This window comes from Chaetodon trifascialis, chromosome 4 (genome assembly GCF_039877785.1).
Source record: "Chaetodon trifascialis isolate fChaTrf1 chromosome 4, fChaTrf1.hap1, whole genome shotgun sequence".
Lineage (NCBI taxonomy): Eukaryota > Metazoa > Chordata > Actinopteri > Chaetodontiformes > Chaetodontidae > Chaetodon > Chaetodon trifascialis.
The window spans coordinates 12,992,224-13,005,741 of record NC_092059.1 but is presented as its reverse complement, the minus strand read 5'-3'; the positions used below and the strand labels follow the sequence as shown (position 1 = coordinate 13,005,741).

General features: G+C 44.2%; 2 protein-coding genes across 2 annotated transcripts; one reads left to right on the top strand and one right to left on the bottom strand.

Moving 5' to 3' along the window:
- Positions 1-69: 69 nt before the first annotated feature.
- On the top strand, positions 70-3,592 carry cpox (coproporphyrinogen oxidase). The gene is made up of 7 exons (XM_070960698.1): positions 70-843; positions 995-1,138; positions 1,262-1,372; positions 1,482-1,623; positions 2,444-2,662; positions 2,782-2,886; positions 2,974-3,592. Exons 1-7 carry the CDS (start codon positions 276-278, stop codon positions 3,056-3,058), a joined length of 1,374 nt encoding a protein of 457 aa, XP_070816799.1. The 5' UTR covers positions 70-275; the 3' UTR covers positions 3,059-3,592.
- Positions 3,593-6,680: 3,088 nt separating this feature from the next.
- On the bottom strand, positions 6,681-11,206 carry prrg1 (proline rich Gla (G-carboxyglutamic acid) 1). The gene is made up of 4 exons (XM_070961388.1): positions 11,129-11,206; positions 10,234-10,274; positions 9,233-9,393; positions 6,681-7,965 (listed from the first exon to the last, which is right to left on the bottom strand). Exons 2-4 carry the CDS (start codon positions 10,241-10,243, stop codon positions 7,501-7,503), a joined length of 636 nt encoding a protein of 211 aa, XP_070817489.1. The 5' UTR covers positions 10,244-10,274; positions 11,129-11,206; the 3' UTR covers positions 6,681-7,500.
- Between the last annotated feature and the right edge of the window lie 2,312 nt (positions 11,207-13,518).

Below are 13,518 nucleotides of genomic sequence, written 5' to 3'. Positions count from 1 at the left end.
CATCCTCGAAATTCGGATCATAGGAGGAGTCCCTGAACACAACATGCTTCTTCGCGCTCTGCACGCTTCACTACTCGCTGAGCGTGGTATCGCGACGACGAACGACATTTCCCATGGTGCCTCTGTCAGGGAATAACACGCCCCTTAATATCAAATTTCGGAAGCACTACTGACAGTGCGTCAGCACAACTTAGGATAATGTTTTGAGTAACGAACTATCTCGTAATACTACAACCTGTTGTCCGACGAGGAAGGAGCTAGCATTTCTCCTACAAATGGCGACTATCGTCTTTTGCTCTGTCAACAAAATGGCTGGGACTTCCGCGAGACAATGTTTGACTTCACATTTGAAGGGCCTTGTTAGTGCTGGAGAGTCACATTTGCCGCTATCCTCCGCTCACAGCCCGTCACCGACTTTGCTTCGGGGAATTAAATCGTTTTCCAGGGGCTTCAGCGTACGGTTCATGTCCCATGGGGCCGCAGGCAGATCCTCAGCCGGGCGAACCAGAACGAGAGCCCTGACTCTCGGTGGAGCCGTAGCCGTAACAGCAGCTGCGGCAGTATCGGGGTTTTTAGTTAACGCAAACCACTTCCAGCGTGCTGAAATGGCAGCGAAAGTAAGCCAAGCCACCGAGGAGAAGGAACAAGAGGGGGATATCTTGGAAAGATGCCGGGGGTTCATGTCTCCTCCGGTGACCGACATCCGTGTGCTGCAGGAAAGCAAAGGGAAGATGCGGACGAAGATGGAATTGTTGATCATGGAGACGCAGGCCAAATTCTGCAAAGCCCTGGAAGAGGTCGACGGTGAGAAGTTCAGGGTGGACCAGTGGCACAAGACGGATGGTGAGCAGGGGACAGGCTCACCAGACATGAGGATGACGCTTCATCCTGACCATATGGTGTCAACGAGATTGTCAACGTCAGGGGTCAGAACAGCCAATCTCTTGGAGGTCTCTCTCAGTTTCTCCCCTTTTTGATCATGTTTGTGTGTCAGGTGGCGGAGGAATCAGCTGTGTGCTGCAAGATGGAAAGGTGTTTGAGAGGGCAGGGGTCAATGTGTCAGTGGTGAGCGGATACTTGACTGAGGAGGCCGCCAAGCAGATGAGGAGCAGAGGCAAAGTGCTCAAAGGGAAAGATGGTAAGCTCTGTTCACTTGATATTTGAGTGCAGCCTTCGAGCTTGATGCAGTTTTTGACAAGAGTTGTGATCGCCTGCATGCAGAGTGTTACGGAACAGATAACAGCTCGTGCTTTTCTCCTAGGTAAATTGCCATTTTGTGCCATGGGGGTGAGCTCCGTTATCCACCCCAAGAACCCCCACATCCCCACACTGCACTTCAACTACAGATACTTTGAGATCGAAGAGGAGGATGGTGAGTGTGCGACGCCGCGGCCGTGTCTTGGTGTCAGTGACACGATTGAGTGCGTGAATGAATGATAACCCTTGTTTTCTCCTTCCTCCTCTCTGCCTGTGCGCTCCAGGCTCTCACCAGTGGTGGTTTGGAGGAGGCACAGACCTGACCCCAGTTTACATCAATGAAGAAGACGCCTTTCACTTCCACAACTCCCTAAAGGAGGCCTGCGACAAGCACCACTCGCAGTACTACTCCAAATTTAAGAAATGGTACAGTTTGGCTTGAGATTAGTCCTGTCTAATGTGTGTGTGTGTGTGTGCACGTGTGCCTCTGCATGTGTGCATCTGGAAGCCTGATTTCAGCATAGTGGCGTGTGTGGATCGCAGTGGGTGTATCCTCACTGTCAGATGATGATAAGAGGTCTGACTAAGTGTCTGACTAAAACCTGCAGTTGGAGAAAAACCGTTGAGCCCAGATGTTAGCAGTGAATGGTCACTGGGGATATGACAAGGGTGGGAGCGGTTTATCTGATGGGGCTTGTAATTAGCAAATGCTGTCAAGTTTTTGTTAATTTCAAGTTAAATTTGAAAGGCCCAGTGTGTAGGATTTAGGTGGATCTGTCGGCAGAAATCCATTCGAATATTCATGAATGGTTATGTTTTCATAATCGCCTGAAACCATGAATCATTGTGTTTTCATTACCTTAGAACGACCTGCAAAAGACAAAACGAGGACAGGTTGATGTGCTTGGGTCGGCATTCACTCCCAGGCAAATGACTCAGCAATAATCCTGCTCTGAAAGGTGACACTGCTGATTGTCACCTCTTGTCCAGCAGGATGCTATGACTCATCACTTAAGTTCAGACACTGGTGCGTTAATAGCCTGAAAACTCAAAATACTCGGACATCGCTCAATCGACATTGAGATTGAGACTGAAGTAAAAAATCTAAAAAATCTTTTTAAAAGCCTGCATATACACACTCATTTTACAGTGCACCTGTGCAGGTTGTTCTCTCAGCTGTTTCCATAATGAAATCTATTTGCCGACGTGGAAACTGATTCTCTTTTCTGACTCCTCTGGTGTCCAGGTGTGACCAATACTTCTACATTAAGCACAGAGGAGAGACTCGCGGTATAGGAGGCATCTTCTTTGATGACCTGGACACCCCGAGCCAGGAGGAGGCGTTCAGCTTCGTCAAGAGCTGCGCCGACACTGTGGTGCCCTGCTACCTGCCCATCGTGTACAAACACCTCAACGACTCCTTTACTGCTGAGGAGAAGGGCTGGCAGCAGCTGCGAAGAGGAAGGTAAGAATCAGTGGATGTTAATGGGTAACATGTACTTTTTACAAAGGAAATTGTGTTAAAATCAGAAATTGATCAGCTGTGACTTAACTGAGTGAGTTAATTGTGTGTTTGCGCTGTAGATACGTGGAGTTCAACCTGGTGTATGACCGGGGAGTGAAGTTCGGTTTGGCCACTCCTGGCTCCAGAATCGAAAGCATCCTCATGTCCCTCCCCCTCACCGCCAGGTAAGACAACACTGGTTTCTAACCCTGCTCTTGTGTGACGGTGATGAGTGGTTGTTGCTTGGTAACGAACTCACCCTTCATCCCCAGGTGGGAGTACATGAACGAGCCTCCCAAAGGGACCCGAGAAGCCGAGATGCTGGAGGTGTTGCGAAACCCCAAGGAGTGGGTGTGAGTGTTCACAGGCTTTCATGACAGTATGGACAAACATCAAGGAAGTCACCCTTATCATGTTTTATAACGGTGTGACCTGTGAAAAGATGTTTACCAAAATAATGCACTCGTCTGAATGTTTCAATCAACGTAGGTACTGCTCTGCCTTTCCTGTTTGCGCTGTTTTATCAGATCACTTTTGTTAACATTTAACCACATGGTGATTGCATTCAGACTCATGATATTACTTGACCTTTATGCTCGCTGCCTGGCAAGCTGAAGGGAGATCAAACAAAGTAACGTCAGAGACTGTCTTTGTACCAGCTTTTCAGTGATCTCACCGTGATCGTGTGCTCCTTTTTAAGACTTTGTGTCAAACACTAGCTGTGTTTTTTTTCACGTGTGTGCTAAATGTGGCTTGCTCTACTTGAAGCTATCAGAGTGCTGCTCTCCGCCTCTGTAATGAACAACTGAAAGGGAAAATGGGGACACTGTTTGTATGCGTGTGCCGGCAGGTGTCAAATGTTAATAAATGTGTTTCGGATGATTCAATGCATCTGCTGACAACAATGTGTTATTTTTGAGTGGAATCGTAACCACGGACGGACCCCTCTTGCGCCCCATTTACATTGTGGTTTGGCCTTCATTTGAGGTTAATGAGTCACAACACTTGGATTTTGGTTCACGTTCCGCAGAGGATGAGAGTGAATCACAGGTCAGGCTGCTCATTGAAGAACGGTAGTAAAACAATACTGCTTGAAATGTAAAAATAACTTATAGATAAGTTATTTGTTCTGATACAGTTGACCCTAAGTTTCCACACTTTGAGGATTTTTTTCTCTTTGTTCCAGCAACACATTTAACTTTAATTCACCTTTTAATGTACCTTTTGAATCTTACAATGTATCATGTTTCTACTCACCATAGAGTAGAACAATAAAACTCAAAGTACAAAAGTAAATTTAAGGAGGCGCATGACACATTTTTAATGTTTTATTACAAATTAATTCAAGCTTCTGCACAAGGATTTATAACAAGTTCCCTTGCATTTAATGTTATATAACATTTTGTTTGATAAGGCATTGTAAAAAAAAAAAAAAAGGGAGGAGGGGGGCTCTGCAAGTAACAACTGACCTAAACCAACATTGCAACTTCCACCAGCACAACTCAGTTCAAGGTCATAGCAAGTGCTGAGGTTCACAGGTCGACTCACAAAAAAGTAGAAGAATGATAATCAGTGCTCAAAGTCTGTGAGGTGGAGACACGAAATGTGACATTTATCACTATCTGTGAACAGTAACAGATATATTTGGTTTTTAGTGTATGCAGCAACATTGCATATAGAGTATGAGCACTTTTTATTCCAGAGGATTACAGTGACATCGTTACGGCTGAGAGCGACGCTGAGCACGTCACACCAGACCTGTCCTAGTTTCCATCAAACAGCCCATTTCGAGCTTCAACACAAAGTGCCTTCATGTGTTCTCGACTTACTGTATAAGTTATCATTCCTATGCAGTAAAAAAAACAATCTCACTGTAACTTAGTTTCACACATACAGACTATACATATTTATATACAAGTACATACAAGTACACATGCTAAACGTGAACTTTGTCCATAGTGAATTTAAATACAGAATCTCATCTCTGGTAACTTTTCCCAATGCTTTCTGTGTCACATTCATGTGCAAGTCAACCCACAATTTACATGTATGCTGTAGCTGCAAACCTATTTGAAGAGTCCTCAGTGTACTATTAGTGAGAGTGGCACAGCAGAAGACTCTGTAGTCATATCCAACATGGTAACATTTGCTTCAAGGGAAAGGTTAGGGACGGGTTTTCACAGTTAAAGCGGGCTCAAAAAAACAGCCCCAAAGGTGGACACGGGCCAGCGAAGCACTGACCATCAATAAACAGTGCACAGCCAGATCCAACCTCAGGGGTACAGACCAAGCTGCATGCATTACCAAAATATACACACATATGACACACATACACAAAACACATTTCAGCACCTCCTTCATAACCGATTGAAATTTAAACATTTTAAATTGAAAACATTCACAAGTGTATACTGAAGTTGGACCGATGCTTTCATTTGGCAACCTGACTAGTTAATCCTGCATTTAGTTATATTTTTGATCAAATTGCTGATTGTAAAGTGGAAGGGTTGCTAGAAGAGTCAAACCCACTGAGAATGAACAGCATGGCAGAACTCTGCAGCTCGATCAGTGCTGGCTGATTGTTTTGGTTCTGTGGCCTGATCATTTACTAAATGCTTGGGACACAAAGCTCCCTTTTTATTTCCTATTTACGGTTCACAAGCCTACACAAACCAAGCATCCAAACTGCAAAGAAAAAAGACGGAAAAAAGTCTTAATATTTATGAGCTATAGGCTGAAAACATTCCTCTCAGGAGCTAGTCAAACAAACTAGAGCTGACAAGTAAATATTGGACTCAGCTGTAACTGTGAGGTAATTGTGCTTAATGCTGTGTGTCTTTAGGATGTGAGTAGATAATTGTGTGTCTGCAAGTACAGTAAATTGCCAAAAGTACTGGCTCACCTGACTTATGACACATGAACTTAAGTGACATCCCACTCCATAGGGTTTAATATGACCTCGGTCCACCCTTTGCAGCCATAACAGCGTCATCTCTTCTGGGAAGGCTTTCCGCAAGGTTTAGGAGTGTGTTTATGGGTATTTTTGACCATTCTTCCAGAAGGGTATTTATGAGGTCACACACTGATGTTGGACAAGAAGGCCTGGCTCTCAGTCTCACTCTAATTCATCCCAAAGGTGTTCTATCGGGTTGAAGTCAGGACAGGCCAGTCAAGTTTTTCGACACCAAACTCCATCACCCATGTCTTTATGGACCTTGCTTTGTGCACTCGTGCACAGTCATGTAGGAACAGGAAGGGGCCATCCCTAAACTGTTCCCACAAAGTTGGGAGCATGGAATTGTACTAAATCTCTTGGTATCCTGAAGCATTCAGGGTTCCTTTCACTGGAACTGAGGGGCCAAGCCCAGCTCCTGAAACACAACCCCACACCATAATCCCCCCTCCACCAAACTTTACACTTGGCACAATACAGTCAGACAAGTACTGTCCTCCTGGCAACCGCCAAACCCAGACTCATCCATCAGATCGGCAGATGGTGAAGCCTGATTCGTCACTCCAGAGAACGCATCTCCACTGCTCTAGAGTCCAGTGGCGGAGTGCTTTACACCACTGCATCCGACGCTTTGCATTGCACCTTGCGCTGTATGGTGTGGATGCAGCTGCTCGGCCACGGAAACCCATTCCATGAAGCTCTCTACGCACTGTTCTTGAGCTAATCTGAAGGCCACATGAAGTTTGTAGCTCAGTAGCAACTGACTCTGCAGAAATTTGGCGACCTCTGCACACTGTGCGCCTCAGCATCTGCTGACCCCGCTCCGTTGTTTTACGTGGCCTACCACTTTGTGGATGAGTTGATGTCATTCCCAATCGCTTCCACTTTGTTGAAATACCACTGACAGTTGACTGTGGAATATTTAGGAGAGAGGAAATTTCACGAATGGACTTGTTGCACAGGTGGCATGCAATCACAGTACCACGCAGGAATTCACTGAGCTCCTGAGCGCGACCCATTCTTTCACAAATGTTTGTAGAAACAGTCTACATGCCTTGGTGCTTGATTTTATACACCTGTGGCCATGGAAGTGATTGGAACACCTGATTTGAATTATTTAGATGGGTGAGTGAATACTTTTGGCAATATAACGTATATCATAGGAAATGAGCTTGATTTTGAGTTTTTTTGCCCCTGGTGGTCAAAAATCACTTTATGCAACTTAAATTTGTGTTTAAGTGGAATTGTTTTGTGGTTCACTGCAAATGCTGTTTCAAAATCTTGCAAAGCAAACTTTTAGCTAAACTATGCAATATATGCAATTCTAGATGGAAACAGTAAGTATTATTTTTGACAACAAAGAGGTCAAATTTAAAAGGTGTTAGCAGTATCCACTTCTGACAAGAAAATTGGCACTAACCTACAATAAAGCATCAGTTCAACCCCATATACACTTTTAGAACAGTTGCCCTCCATGACGGCAGTCAGAACCCTTCATCTCTTTACGCTACGTGCTTCATTCATTATGCCTGCTGACTTAAATGATTTGCGACATTTGTGACAGCACAGATGCAACTTCAGCAAAATCAGCAGAGGTGTGGTTTGTTTTGGTACTGCAATATCATATGCTCCTTCCTGCTGTCACTTCACCTCGCTGATGAAAGGTTAGTGCAAATTTCAGCAGCTCTGGCAAAGATTGCATTAGTCCATTGACCAGACAGTTAATAGTGTTTCTTCATGTGCTGAATGGGGAAGGCTGGTGATACCACAACAGTGGCACTGCTAAATGACAAGACGGTCTTAGTGTAGGTTAGGGCTTTTGTTGGGGTGCTGGTGAGAGACAGGTTTACCTCCTGTGGCCACCGTTGACACTAGTAGAGCTGGTGTTGACTATGTCCTCATACTGTGGAGGTGGCTCCGTCTCTATGTGGACATCTGTATGGCCCACAGCCTCCTCATAAGATGGGGGCGGGTCTCCTGCACTTCCTCTGCCTGATGTGAGCTCTGAGCCTGGATAAGCTGGGCTGCTGTGGACACTGAGTTCTGATTGGTCTCCGTGGTGGTAATCCCTCCCCCAATGGTCCATAGAGACCACTGACAGGACGTGGTCGTGATGTGAATGTCCAAGGCTGGGGCTGCGCTGCGAGCGCTTGCGGGAGTGGCAGCGCCACACAGTGATGGCGACGGCAGCAATGATGAACACGACCAGCAGCAATGGCACAATCAAGTAGAGAGAGTGGACTCCACCAACCACTGTCTCCAGCCCGCCGGATGGACTGCTCTCCCGTACGTATTCCTCCCAGAACCGTCTCTGCAGCCAGTCAGGGGACAGATACACATATTGTCAAAAGACACAAGATCACCAACATTTTATTCAGGATAAGATAACATTCATGCAGGCTACAGTGGACACAGTGGACTAAAACTGCCCTACTGTCGCAGGACACACACACAGTGTCCACTGTACAAATGATTTTGATCTGGATCAGTGCTACACAAAGGCTGCAGACAACAACACCCGAACAAAAAGCGACCACATTGTGGATTGTGCATGTCCATCTGTGTGACTTTGCTCTCTGGCCTCTCACAATAGTTTTACAAATGCGCCATCCTCTCTAGCATACACTCAGCTGTTCTTCCTGCTGATAATCATCACTTCCTGAAAAAACACCCACATTCCACAAGCAACCACTCTCGGCATAGGATTTCATTGCTGGACACATGAGCCCTGCAAAGTAGCACTTTAAAGGGATGTGTTGGATGTTTTTACATAGTGCAGCTGGTATGAGTTTCTCAGCAGTAGTAATATTGATTTGTGGCTTTTAACTCCAACTGGGTGCCATGTTCCAGCGTCCAGGCCAGCTCCAGGTCAAAATAAGAATTAGTACAAGAATTCCACTCATGAAATAAGTTTTGTACTACCCTGTAGATAATTGTGCATTTTTATTATGGGGTTGTTGCTTGTTATTTTTGTTCAAATAGCCCCATGAGATGAGAAATTTATGACTGAATGGTCTGTTGGACATACTGAACCATACCGGTTCCAAAAAAGTGGGTTCACTCTGTAAAACATAAACAAAACTGAATGTGATAAGTTGCTAATCCTTTTTGGCATATGCTCAAATGAAAACAGTACAAAGACAATATATTTAATGTTTGACCTCACCAGCTTCATTGGTTTTTGTAAATATATTCTTATTCTGAATTTGATGCAGCAACACGTTTCAAACAAGTTGGGACAGGAGCAAGAAAACACTGGGAAAGATGTGGAATGCTCCAAAAACACCTGATTTGATCATTCCACGGGTAAACAGGTTGATTGATAACAGGTGATAGTATCATGATTGGGTATGAAAGGGGCATCCTGGAAAGGCTCAGTCGTTCACAAGCAAGGATGGAGCGAGGTTCACCACTTTGTGAACACATGATCATATAAAGCAGGGGTCCCCAAAGACCAGCCCATGGACCAGCACCAGGGTGTGGATCATTTGGTACCTTCTTTCCTATTTGTATATGTATTTAGTTTTTAAGAAAGGATAAATTGTAGGTCTGATGTGATTTGTCTCTCATCCGCTCACCGTCTTCTCATCGTTCTCAAAAGCCTCGCGGGCCTCCTCGTAGTTGCAGATCTCCTCACGGCACTCCCGCTGGATGTTACCCTGCTTCATCTCCTCCAGCAAGAAGTTGGCCCTGCGCAGCCGTCGCAGCACCGAGTGGGCTGCGTCCGCCGGCAGGAACACTGAGACACGAGTGGTGAGAGGAGGAGAGGACAGAGAGGGGGGAAAGGATGTTAGACTGAGAGAAGTGTGAGAAAAAAAATGCATGAATCACAATAACAAGCGGAGACAAAAAAAGAGCGAAAAAGAGGAAAGTAGTGGTGAGTCACTAAGCGGAACCGCATGGGATAGGAAGTAAAAGGGGGGGAAATATAAGCAAAGAGAGTACTGAAAGAGAGGAGTGAGACAGGAGGAGGAAAAGGATAGAGGTGCTGAAAAAAAGCAAAAAAGGGAGAAGGAGAGAGGTGGGAACTGAAACAAAGGCTGCAGAGCCGAGCCAAGTGCTACCCAGTGCCCACATTTCTGCATAAAAACAAAAGCTCCTTTGATTTAGGCATCCATCCCTGGGCCACATAAGAGAAACTGCGGGAATGAACTTAGAGAGACAGAGCGGCCCTCTGTTTCACACATCCAGGATAAAAACATGAACACTCAAACAAAAACTGCATGCAAGTTGCCACAACACGCCCTGGGAATGTCTGATGTGCTGCCTAACAGAGAGGTAATGGCGTCCGTGTGACTCATAAATTCAGGGACCAGATCAGCGCAGGACTTGAAATGCTAAACAAAGAGTAATGGGCGAACAGGAAACTGTCCAGGGAAAGAATGGGAATTGTGTGCTTACGACAACAGATGGAAACCTGAAGAGTCAAAGCCAGTGACTTACTTGTGTTTGACAAACAAGACTGAAGATAAACACAGCAGAAACGAAAAGCAGAAATTGGATGGACGGCTGCAGGTGATGATGTGCAAATTTATTTCTGTCTTTGGGCTAATTGCATAAGCATAGTGGGTAAACTTACCACTCCCCATGTTTCCTGGGAGTCTCTTTGAGTTGGTTTATCTGTAGAAAACCAAACACACATTAAGATACACTTCAGAACCTACAAGTCACACAATAATCAGCCAAGATCCCCTCACATGTACAATTCTTTCTTTCTTAAGATTAACAGTTAACAGCGACAACATCCAAATAACTTATGAGGGACGGAAAAGGAGGTCATGCCACACATTTTCAAGAGCTGTGAACATCCAAAACAGGTCAGAACATCTGATATCAGCCAGCGTTTCTCCCTTCAGGGGGAGAAAAGTTGATTTGAGGAGGGGACTGTGAGCTAATGCAGGACATGACAGCAGCACAGTCTGATGACAACACCACATCCATTCGTCAACACATTTCTACATGCTGTGGGAAATATAACACTACATTAATATGACAGAATGGATGGATATGGGTATTGGCGCAACAGCTAGGCGTTAAAGGGCGTCGCTGTGCGGTAAATGTGAGAGCGAAGTGACAGTGACCAATGGCGGCTCGCTGGCCAGCGCTACACACGGAGGTGTTACGGGAATGCTGCTCGCTGCTGCCCGAAATAGATGACGAGCGGCGCAAACATCCCTAACAAAGCGCCGCCGCCCCGTTACACAAATCACAAGAGAGACGGGACAACCACCGAAAGCTACCACGGTGTTAGCTAAGCTTTGCTGTGAGGGTCTAACCTCGCCTTCGTATGTGTCGGTTAGCGCCCCGTGTATTGACAAGCGACGATGATTTATCGGATGAGATTTAACGAGCGAGACATGGTTCAAACGGCCCGATAACCACACACAGCGGTGGATAAAAGGACTCCCGCGAAATACTGCACGTCTTTACTGCCCTCTGTTAGTACAGATAAAAAGTTTCTCACTTCAGCTCACCTCTTTTCGTCCCTAAAATGCGCATGAAAGATTCCTCTTCTTTGCATCTGCCCCGAAGTGTTGCTAAAGCGCGACGCGCATGCGCAGAGCTCCGTTTGCGTGCAGCGGGCCCATGAAAGGCCCCTTCCCCTGAGTTAAAGGGACAGATCACAGTGACCACAGTCATCCCAGCTGACATTGATAACTTTGTGTGGCACAAACTAACTTTATGGAAGTCATCAACTGAACAAAATCAATTTTGACAGTTATAACAATTATCTTAGTTACTTATCATAAGGTATTAATGCACACTAAGAAGAATTAAGTACAACTTTACTTCAAATTGAAAGGTTAAAAATTCTAATGAAATGCATCCTTTGCAAGTGTTTTTGTGGCCACCAGAAGTTACTCTTTGTTGTCCGTTATTCGTTAGAACTGTGTATGTCAAATCAGTCGTTAAACAAGCCAACCAATATCATAATGTTAACATAAAAATGCAAAGGTTTTAGTCCATTTCCATCTTTCTGGATTTTGACTGATGTGCATATTCGCACCAAATTTTATTTATATTTATTTAAATTCAGATAATCAATTAAATCAAATTAAGTTGACATCATTGCACTGCAGTGATTTATGCAAGCAAAATGATTTGTTTGTTTCATGTTTGACATTTTCTGTACTATTGATTTTCTCAGTAAATTTAACATGAAATTGGATTGTATTCATTTAGATTATAAAAGAATTCTGTTTTGTTTTTACTGTGAAAAATGTTGCTGTTTTTAAAGAGAAGAAAGGCTATGATTAGTGCTAAAAATATCAGTATTAGCCATGTGGTGCAGCAGTAATCAGTCATGGTGGCATTAATGGTGACAAGTTGCACAATTTGAAATTTACTTTGGTGTCTAATTCCAGTTAGTTGCAATGGCTGTAAAATGCATTTAAAAAGACACTGCACTGATTGCAATAATTTATCACCTCCCATTATGGTGAGTTTCTGTAACCGCTGACATTTGCATGGCCTTGAAGATAAAGAATTAAAATGCCATTCCACTGAATTAAGCCTGTTTTTTTAATTCAGTGGTTTAATTTGCTCACATAAACTAATCAGCTGTGGTGCACTGCCAGCCAGTTATTGATGGCAGAGGAGGAGACAATAGTTATCAATTTGTTTCCATGCTTTTTAATTATTGCTCAATGTTCTGACTGTCAGTCAATTTGGACATTTCAACCCGAGCAGGGATTCTTTGTACCTTACTCGTGCAATTAAATATGCTTACATCAACTCTAGATATGTTACATTAATGCTGATTAGATCTGTGTGTGTGTGTGTGTGTGTGTGTGTGTGTGTGTGTGTGTGTGTGTGTGTATGCACGGTCGTGCGTCTGTGCATGTGTGTGTTTGTACCCACTGAGTCTCTGCTGATTACAATCTGTAATCATCAGTAATGATGTTGAAAGACTTTGCCGCCAGGAACAGTTGACCTACACTCCTGTAACTCAAAGACACACACACACACACACACACACACACACACACACACACACACACACACACACACACACACACAAAACTTAAATCAAAACTGCCATCATAATATAAACCTGCCTGTACAAAAGTTACAGATATGATACAGATCTATTTGGTTCATGACTACCACTAAATGTTGTTGTTGTTGTTGTTGTGTAAATTGTGTTTTATTCTCTTTGCTATTTCCTTAAATTCAGTGATTCAGTGATTCCACCAACCAGCAAGTAGTCTTTTGCTTCAATTTACAAGGAGCCTAACACAGATATTAATGCTGAAAATGTTTAAATGTAACTATGAAGATAATTTGCTTCAAATTGTGTGTGTGTGTGTGTGTGTGTGTGTGTGTGTGTGTGTGTGTGTGTGTGTGTGTGTGTGTGTGTGTGTGTGTTAATCAATATGAATTAATTCCAAGATTCTTCCCTAAGGACAGAGGATTAGCTAAGTTCAATTAGGAAAAAAATGAACAGTGTAAGCTTCCCTCAGCATAGTGTGTGTGTGTGTGTGTGTGTGTGTGTGTGTGTGTGTGTGTGTGTGTGTGTGTGTGTGTGTGCGTTTGTGTGTGTGTGTGTGTGTGTGTGTGTGTGTGTGTGTGTGTGTGTGTGTGTGAGAGAGAGAGAGAGAGAGAGAGAGAGAGAGAATAAAGTGATACTAAGCAAAGTGTTACCTGAGAGGACAGAGAAAAGGAGAAGTAGGGTACAGTGTGTCGCAAGAGACACAAGCAGTGATGTCGTGAGACGGTGAACCCACTGAGATACTGGATGGCAGTTAAAGTAGGAAAAATACATCAATTGTGGAGCTTCATGATGGCTGAATTTGGTGGCTGCATTTTGCAAATTTTCCACATAAATGTGATATTTTTCCTTCAGGGGACAGCAGCATCCATT

What these genes read in the sequence shown, in the direction of transcription:
- prrg1 (XM_070961388.1), bottom strand. An exon ending in TTGAGAACGATGAGAAGACG is followed by an intron (nt 7,966 to 9,232) that starts GTGAGCGGATGA and finishes GACTGGCTGCAG; the next exon opens with AGACGGTTCTGGGAGGAATA.
- cpox (XM_070960698.1), top strand. Translation starts at nt 276, where the DNA reads ATGGCGACTATCGTCTTTTGCTCTGTCAACAAAATGGCTGGGACTTCC. An exon ending in AGTGCTCAAAGGGAAAGATG is followed by an intron (nt 1,139 to 1,261) that starts GTAAGCTCTGTT and finishes CTTTTCTCCTAG; the next exon opens with GTAAATTGCCATTTTGTGCC. An exon ending in TCCCTCCCCCTCACCGCCAG is followed by an intron (nt 2,887 to 2,973) that starts GTAAGACAACAC and finishes CTTCATCCCCAG; the next exon opens with GTGGGAGTACATGAACGAGC.